Consider the following 8,662-nt stretch of genomic DNA (forward strand, 5'->3'; position numbering starts at 1 on the left):
TACAGGGCTCAAAAATGGCCAACATCTCAGAAGCAGGGGGTGTTCGTCCGTATGTTCTGCAGCATTTCGATCCCGTTCGTTCCCGTTGCTGCTGCGATCCCGACTACACGATGGTGACGTAGCTGAAACTGCTGACAAAAACGCTGAGTCATCTGAAGGAAGCAGTTACCAGAAGAGAAGTCGGTGATGGTTTTGACCCAGTTGCTCCGAGGCGAGGGCAGCACGAGGTCTCATCCCGCTTTGCATTCCTCTCCTCGCCGAGGTGTCACAACTGTCAACCGTTGTTTTGAAAAACTATATTTACGTCATTTTCTCCCTTTTTTTGTCTGCCCAGTGATGAAATGATTATGACGGGTGGGGTCAGCCAGTCCTGAGCTGGATAGTCTTTAAATATGCCGCTCTTCATTAAACAGACTCTTTTTAAGTGTAACTAGATGGAAATAGTTGACTGTGTTGAGGTGTCGGGACCGTCAAGACCTCGCCGCACACATGCGCGGTGCTCCAGACCTCTAACAGAAACCAGATTGACTTCACCTAACAGTCAGATGCAAGAATTAATGCAGCCGCGGGTGTGTTTTCATTGGCCTGTGAGGCGGTAGACGGAGAAGCGAATGCAGTCAGAGGGAAAGTGGCGTTCCTGGCAACATCTGGCACGTTCAGCAGCATAAACATCCAGAGATGTGATGAGCTAGACCTCATATCTGCTGATGCACCCACTCAAAGGATCCCACCTTCGTGTGTTGGAGCTTCTTTTTTGTCACTGGAAGCTGGAGCTCATCCCAGTATCGACCCAAATACAACCAACGTGTAGAAGCTCCTAAAATCACCATTTACAGGATTCAATCAGGGCGTGAGGGGATAAATCCTGAGATGGAATCTGACAGCTGAAAAGAGCCACTAAGTCCAGGAATGGTAGTTGATAAATGTGAGTCTGCACATGACGTTTCACAGATGTTTGTCCCGACGGGAGATTTGTGGCGCAAATGCAGCTGCCTTGACTTTGACGTGCGCGGGCCCACCGTCGGCGCAGATGGAGCGTTCCGCCTGCTGAGGCGGCGAGTGAAATCTCAGAGCTTGAGGCAAGAGGTGCGAGCCTGCCAGGATCAGCCAATGATGTCATGAGAAAGGAAGTGAGTCGGGCCGAATGTTCCTCGTGTCATATTTATGAAAGTCTTCAGAGCTGCACGTTGAAACAAAGGCAGTAAATTGGGCCACTGACATGGAGCTCATGCGAACGTTAGCAACATAACGTGCTGCAGATTTAATGTGTGATGATCACCAACAACAGGATTCTCAGATCATCTTTATTTGAAGCCTTTTCATTTGCAATGCTGCATTAATTAAAGATCTACTGTATTCCTACATAAATAAAACCTAAAGCCGAGGTGGATGTTAATAGGAATCAGCGTGAAAAGGCCTTATTTAGTTCCACTGTGGCCTCTGAATTGCCCACAGCCTGACAGCGATCTAAGATGGCCAGGGAGACACCAGCCCTGAATTTTCCCACCATCTGACTGGATGCTTTCAACACATCGACGGTGTTTTTATTGCGGGCTCCTCAGAAATCCCCATTAATGTCTTCAGCTTTATAATTCTAAATAATTTGAGTCCACAAAGGTCCGTGCACACACGTCAATACTTCCACGTTTATCCTGGAGGCTTGAGCCAACAGCCAGGCGTTGGTTTCTCAGAAACTCCACTTGAGCAATACGTTGCTCTGAAACATCTTGGACTTGGAACGGCTACGTCCTCTCTGACTCTTCTGTGTGTTTTTACATAAATGCTGGCAAGAATCTGCTCCTTTAAGCTGCACCAGATGGAAAATATTCACCAGCAGAACACATGGACTAATATGACAGCTTCAGTTGCTCAGATAGCACTAAGTGTAACGTTTTACATATTGTGATAAGCCTCACATTTGTTCGACTGAAACGTCTCACGGTGCAATCTCCTCGTTCTCACAGCTGCATTCTGTGGAAGTTTCCATGACTCTCCTGACACAGATGTGACAGTAAAACCTCTCAGATTATATTCGGCGCAGACTAAAAACCTGTGTCGTCATCACCGCTGAGCCTCCACCCAACAATCCACATCCATAAAAGCCTATGATGGCATCCTGATCACGTGTGATGACTGTCCTTGTCTGAGACTCTGCTCAGGCTCTGCAGCAGGGATTTCTGGAAGGCCTGGTCACATGACTCCGGGATCAGGAACTCCAGCAGCAGGTCGCAGATGCTGAAGATCAGATGCCTGCGTATCATCAGACAAATAACTGAGTCTGGCTTGTACGATATGAGTTGTTGCACCACACGAAACATCCACAGCAACAACACATGATTGGTAGTGAGAATGACCAGTGTTGGAATATCAATAAATGTAAATCAAGAGCTGCTCGTAGAGTTTATCATCTTTGACACCTCGTACCTCCCCAGAAACCTGGACACAGTCTCGGTCGAGCTCACATTTTTGGTGCTAATTATCCAATCGTCACGTGGTCCGATGCAATGAAAATTTTACAACATCCCATTTTCACCTCTCCTACCAGAGCCTGTAGTGGTTCCACCCTACTCACATCTGCGGATTATGCCAGACGTGTCCTCTGTGGTGTATAAGGAACCCAACATACTAATATTTGTGTTATCAATCATTTAGGAGTAGGATATTTATACAAATATTGTTTTGCGTTTCCCCATCGGTTGGTGTGATCCCTGTTTAAAGTGGAGCTGAATATAAATTTTAGCATTGTTATTCTTAATAGTCAGCTATAATCTATCACTGGTGTAGTTTTAGTTTCCACCAGCACACTCACTTGTTTATCTGAGGGTCCTGCAAAGACTCCAGCATTGTCTCTATGCTCAGTCTGAACTTTTCGCTTCCCAAAATGTCCGTAATAATCTCTGTCCGTGCAAGAGGGGAGGAAAAAAGGATGACAAAATTAGAAACAAACAGGATTTAAACAACACATCTGCTGCAGGTATTGACCTGGTAGCAGCTGCATTAGACAGTCCAGGCATTGCTTTTTAGCCTCCTGTCTCTGTGCAGCACTGCGCTCTGGCCGTGGCTGGACAGGCAGTGTGCCGCCCGGCCACACGGCCTCCTGCAGCACTTGCAAGTAAATCACCCAGCAGGGGGCGCTGGTGAGACGGGCGACTCCTACATCCAACCAGCTGAAACAGAAGATGCTGCGTATCATCAGCAAGTACATGAATGTATACAAATGGACATATCTTTCAAAATTTGATGGAGTTTGTGTGCGAAAAGGCAGTTCTACCTCTCGATGAAGGTACCAAAGAGCAGCCTGATGGTTTTCTGTATGTTCTCTGTACAAAGCCAGCTCCATTGGTCTTTCATTAGGAGACACAGAATGTTCAAAGCAACATCTGCCACCGCTGTATCTGCAGCACACACGACAGGAAAGCTTTAAACAAGCTTCGTATGATCCGGGGATCATACACATCAGATGGGCCAAAGCTTCAAAGGTCAACGCGTAGCTTTGCTACCACCTAGTGGTGAAATGTTGTCACGCTGGATTCACTGAAACGTGCGTACATTCTTGGTAAAGCTAAGAAATCAACCTGTCACTTGAGTTTTTCCCACTTCCTTCTCTTTGGATGACTGATCGCAGCTTTGCCTGGCTGCTTTTTCCCCATTCGGCTCACATAATCGTCTTTCCTGCTGTTCGATAAAGCGCTCAAGGTCCGAGACTGTCATGCCGTTAAGAACCTGAAAGCAGGATGAGCAAAGCTGACATGGTCAAACATCCATTTTTCATTATTTAGAGATCTTATTCTTACTTACAGTGCTGCCTTCACTGAAGCAGTATGTGACTTTGGGATGCAAGTCAGGTATATTGAGAGAAGGAGAGATTTTGCTGGCGAATATTGACCTCCTGTTTTGTGTACAAAACCCCCAAAATGCATCCTTACAAATGTATAAATGAGACACAAAATATACAGTAGTCTAGGGTTGTCACCTATACTTTCTGCTGTCCAGTGTTCGTCCATCAGTCTCAAAGTCTTCCACTGGACTAAAAACGTCTGGATTTGGGAAAGCTGTCTTCAATGTGTCAAAAGCATTTTCCATCATCTTAATTGAGAGAAAAAAAGGAGAAAAAATAGAATAAATCTATGGACACATTGGGGTGTTTGTAACTCTCGGATGAATTTGGATGCCAATTGCGATTGAATAAATAAATAAAGCTTTCTCACCTTATCAATTCTTGATTTGACAAAAGGCTTCCTTCCAAAATACGTGGTAACATCTGAGTTGAGAGCCAGGAACTCCTGCATGTCCTCGCTGTTGGACGTCTCAGGAATGCTGCTTAGTTGCTAAACATACATTATCTTCGCATCAGAAAAGCGCAGAAGCGCCTCGGGTGAGGTATTGAATGAATACCCACTTGAACAAAGAGGTCGAGTTGGGTTTTACGAGCTTCGACCTTGTCGTTGTCCGTGTTTCCAAACATGAGGTCGGGGAACATTTTCTTTGGGCCTTTCACATCTGAGATGCACAACACACAATGAGCCTGACGTGGCCGACTGAGCTTTAAACGATCAATCGAGAGAGGACGTCTCACTCTTGATCAGTTTCTTGACTTCTGATTTTTCTTCTAGACGTGTTTGCAGGTTGAGGAACTCGCTGTACCTCCGGTGGACGGTGTGACAGGACAGGCGCCGCGGAGCGCCACCGATCTCAGCCTCGGCCACCGTCTCAAACTGTTAGAGAGAGACGGCGAGTGATCATCTGGGATCCATACTCAAGCACCAATCAAACATCTAAGCTTACCGTCACAGCGTAGAGAGTGTATGGATGTGTGCTGGAGCCCCTCTGCTCCGTCGCAGTAACACCAGAAACGTGCACATTCTGGATCCTGACCGATGAGGCTTGGGGTGTGGAGGCATCGCAGTTGTAGCAGGTAACGCAAGGTCTACGCGACGGAGAAGTTGCGGATTTCTCCGAGGCTACACCAGCCGCCCACTGGGAGTCCATGGGGGCCACGGCCTTTGGCCCGAAGTTTTTAAGAGGACCAAAGCAGCCAAAGTCCTCTTCATCATTTAGGGAGAGGTTGCAGATGTTTGCTGGAGAGCCACAATCACAAAGCCCTCCTGTCAGCTCATCTGTAGAGTCTGAAGGAAGCAGCGAGTCCAACAACGCTGTTTTGGACCTTGATGAGGGGCATGAAGCCGAACAGCAGTTCATTTTGCAGGGTTCTCGTTTCCCAGAAGCCACCAGGCTAAGCGTGCTGCTCTGGGAGGAATCCCAGCCACAGCCTGAGCTCCAGCTCTGTACATCATCCAGATCCACGGTTCGCTCACTGCTGACGCCGTCTGACAACGAAGACTGGGACCTGCATGTAATCCAGGATTCATGCTGGTTCTGACACAGATACAGTGGATCTCCTGGGAGCTCATTCACGCTGACCTTCTGCGGCTCTCTGGACCTGGTGATGATGTCCAAAATGGTCTGATTGAGCCAGTCGGGATCCGACACCCTGTGTATCAGCGGCAGCAGCACGTTGCAGGTGATGAGCTCTGTCACCATGTAACCCCCAGTTCTGGTCTCCATCTGAGGATACGGAACAACCACGTGCAAGAAGAGATTAACCAGCGCTCTGGAGTATCTGAGCTCCTCAGCGGGTCTCTTCACAGCTGGATGAGGTGTATCAACCTCGCTGTAGAGCTTCCAGAGGCTGAAGCTCTCCTTCTCTGTCGCCTGTATCTGCCGGGCCGTCATGTAGCTCTGCAGGTGACACCCGTACAGCTGCAGCAGCTGCTGGACCAGAGCCTTCCTGTCCACTCGCCGCGCACGCTCCTTCAGCTCCATCACGGACTCCAGCATCGAGCTGCACACGGCACGCTCAAACTCCCCCTCCGCCTCCGGCAGCAGCGTGCGGTACCACGAGGACACAAAGTCCCGCACCGCCTTGTGGACGGCGTTGTGGATCTCGTGGTTCAGCCTCCACTCGTGTTCGGGCGACCACAGAGGCGGGCTGACCTTGCCGAGAGGCAGAAAGTGTTCCAAGTGGAGCAGGCTGTTCGCGTCGAGAAGCGCCCGGGACCCCAGCCAGCCGCCCAGAACCACCAAGAGGCTGGTGAAGATGCAGAGGAGCCACACGTTGACGAGGAGATGGAAGAGGACCAGCCACGCCAGCAGGATCCCCACCCCCAACACCCTCCGCTGCCCGAGAACATCTGATAAAGTCCAGTTATTGGTCATCTTTGCAGATTGCATCATGGCCAGGAGGTCAAATGTGTCCTCTTGAAAGAAAAGTACGTCATTATTTGTAGTTATAGACAAAAATCATCTCTTCTCTTCAACATCTAAAACAACTAGCAGAAAATGTCATTAGGATTAAAATTGGTTTTATTTATTGCTTTAATTGTTAGGTTATAACAGATTATTGAGTCACTACAGAAGCAAATTGTTTAAAGTAAAAAAATTAAACAGCCGTTTAAATCCTGCTCACAATATCTGTGGAAAGAAAACAGTTGTGGCATTTATGGAAACTTGAGCCTGAAAGGCCACATAGGACAAATACATTTTTGTTCTGTGACAGCATTAACAGTTTAGACTGGAGGCTATCGCTATAGTAACCTGTAAACTTGAACAGATGATCAACGGTTTGTTTCTCCTTTGTATAACCAACCTATTACATTGTGGCTGCCTTGAACCTCCAGCCTGTCCAACACACTGGCAGCTATCCGGCACCGGTGCTAAATATTTATCTGTACTGTAAAACAAAAGACACGAGAGCAAAGTGACGTTACCTGAGCGGCTGTAGGATCCTCCTGAGGGCTGTTTCGGCCCTGTTGGACGTCGCTTTAATCCTTCAACAAAGATTATGGGGATCAGTGTGTGAGGCCAGAGACGCAGATGGCCCATATGGACAGATTTAGCTGTAGGTGTCTTCTAGTACACTGTTAACAGCTGCTCTCAAAAATGTTTCAGAAAAGATCTATCTCTCAAACACAAGACTTGATTATACACTTTACCAGATATTTATTTGTGTTTCCAGTCAATCAGTTATGTTCCTCGGAGTTCAATGCATCAAATTATACAGAAAAACCAACACTGAAGTTGGTATTTTTGAATTTAAATAGGGCATTTTTGCACTCAGGGGTGAACAATGAGTGTGACTTTATTTTACCTAATAAATCGATTCAGTATTGCATCAGAAACATGCGCAACGCGATGTATTTTATTTATAAGTGAATCGAGTTTACTATTAAATCTATAGTTCCTAGAGTATAGTTTACTATTAGTTTCCTGTTAGTTCCTATAGTATTAATTACTATTAGTTTACCATTAGTTTCCTGTTTGTTCCTATAGTAATAATTACTATTAGTTTACCATTAGTTTCCTGTTAGTTCCTATAGTATTAATTACTATTAGTTTACCATTAGTTTTCTGTTAGTTCCTATAGTATAATAACTATAGTTTACCATTAGTTTCCTGTTAGTTCCTATAGTATTAATTACTATTAGTTTACCATTAGTTTCCTGTTAGTTCCTATAGTAATAATTACTATTAGTTTACCATTAGTTTCCTGTTAGTTCCTATAGTATTAATTACTATTAGTTTACCATTAGTTACTGTTAGTTCCCATAGTAATAATTACTATTAGTTTACCATTAGTTTCCTGTTAGTTCCTATAGTAATAATTACTATTAGTTTACCATTAGTTTCCTGTTAGTTCCTATAGTAATAATTACTATTAGTTTACATAGTTACCTGTTAGTTCCTATAGTATTAATTACTATTAGTTTACCATTAGTTTCCTGTTAGTTCCTATAGTATTAATTACTATTAGTTTACCATTAGTTACCTGTTAGTTCCTATAGTATTAATTACTATTAGTTTACCATTAGTTACCTGTTAGTTCCTATAGTATTAATTACTATTAGTTTACCATTAGTTTCCTGTTAGTTCCTATAGTATTAATTACTATTAGTTTACCATTAGTTACCTGTTAGTTCCTATAGTATTAATTACTATTAGTTTACCATTAGTTACCTGTTAGTTCTATAGTATTAATTACTATTAGTTTACCATTAGTTCCTATAGTATTAATACTTTTAGTTTACCATTAGTTTCCTGTTAGTTCCTATAGTATTAATTACTATTAGTTTACCATTAGTTCCTATAGTATTAATTACTATTAGTTTACCATTAGTTTCCTGTTAGTTCCTATAGTATTAATTACTATTAGTTTACCATTAGTTTCCTGTTAGTTCCTATAGTATTAATAACTATAGTTTACCATTAGTTCCAATAGTAAATAAATAACACAATGGCATCCTATAGAAATGTTTTCATTATTGTTAATTATTGTTTATTATTCATGTGATGGGAGGAAAGAGAAAAACCTGTTTGTGATTTTTAGGATTTAATCGGAAGAAGCAATCTAATCTAATCTAATCCAAACACAGGCAACGAAAATCACAGAACTCTTCAGGCAAAACTACCTGGTGCAGAAATAAAGGAAAGGCGTTTAAATACAAGGGGCGGTATTATACAGGTGAGGGACGCCAAGGTAAGGAGGCGGAGTCAGGAGGGAAGTAAATGGTCATACAGTGTAGGTAGAAAGAGCCATGAAACTAAATTAAAAGCGGAAAAACGACCCAAGAGCCATGAAACTAAATTAAAAGCGGAAAAACGACCC

General features: G+C 44.1%; 1 protein-coding gene across 2 annotated transcripts; it reads right to left on the minus strand.

Annotated features, from left to right (window-relative positions):
* Nucleotides 1–1,290: 1,290 nt before the first annotated feature.
* Nucleotides 1,291–7,222, minus strand: LOC130537063 (sorting nexin-19-like). Of its 2 annotated transcripts, XR_008953546.1 has the most exons (13): nucleotides 6,768–7,222; nucleotides 4,786–6,257; nucleotides 4,577–4,715; nucleotides 4,400–4,500; nucleotides 4,209–4,328; nucleotides 3,974–4,086; nucleotides 3,799–3,889; nucleotides 3,576–3,723; nucleotides 3,272–3,395; nucleotides 2,983–3,167; nucleotides 2,810–2,897; nucleotides 1,917–2,250; nucleotides 1,291–1,807 (listed from the first exon to the last, which is right to left on the minus strand). XR_008953546.1 is itself a non-coding variant. In XM_057053472.1 (12 exons), the coding sequence occupies exons 1-12, from the start codon at nucleotides 6,880–6,882 to the stop codon at nucleotides 2,121–2,123; spliced, it is 2,826 nt and encodes a 941-aa protein (XP_056909452.1). In that variant the 5' UTR covers nucleotides 6,883–7,222; the 3' UTR covers nucleotides 1,291–2,120. The 2 variants fall into 2 exon arrangements, 1 of the variants encoding a protein (XP_056909452.1); XM_057053472.1 differs by having other exon boundaries at nucleotides 1,291–2,250.
* Between the last annotated feature and the right edge of the window lie 1,440 nt (nucleotides 7,223–8,662).

The sequence above is a fragment of the Takifugu flavidus genome, chromosome 14 (assembly GCF_003711565.1).
Source record: "Takifugu flavidus isolate HTHZ2018 chromosome 14, ASM371156v2, whole genome shotgun sequence".
Taxonomy (NCBI): Eukaryota; Metazoa; Chordata; class Actinopteri; order Tetraodontiformes; family Tetraodontidae; genus Takifugu; species Takifugu flavidus.

Bases quoted from the DNA above. Each gene is read 5' to 3' on its own strand.
- LOC130537063 (XM_057053472.1), bottom strand. From the start codon at position 6,882: ATGGGCCATCTGCGTCTCTGGCCTCACACACTGATCCCCATAATCTTT. The intron at 4,716-4,785 runs GTAAGCTTAGAT...TCTCTCTAACAG, and splicing joins ACACTCTCTACGCTGTGACG to TTTGAGACGGTGGCCGAGGC. The intron at 2,251-2,809 runs GTGAGTGTGCTG...GATGATACGCAG, and splicing joins CAGGACCCTCAGATAAACAA to GCATCTGATCTTCAGCATCT.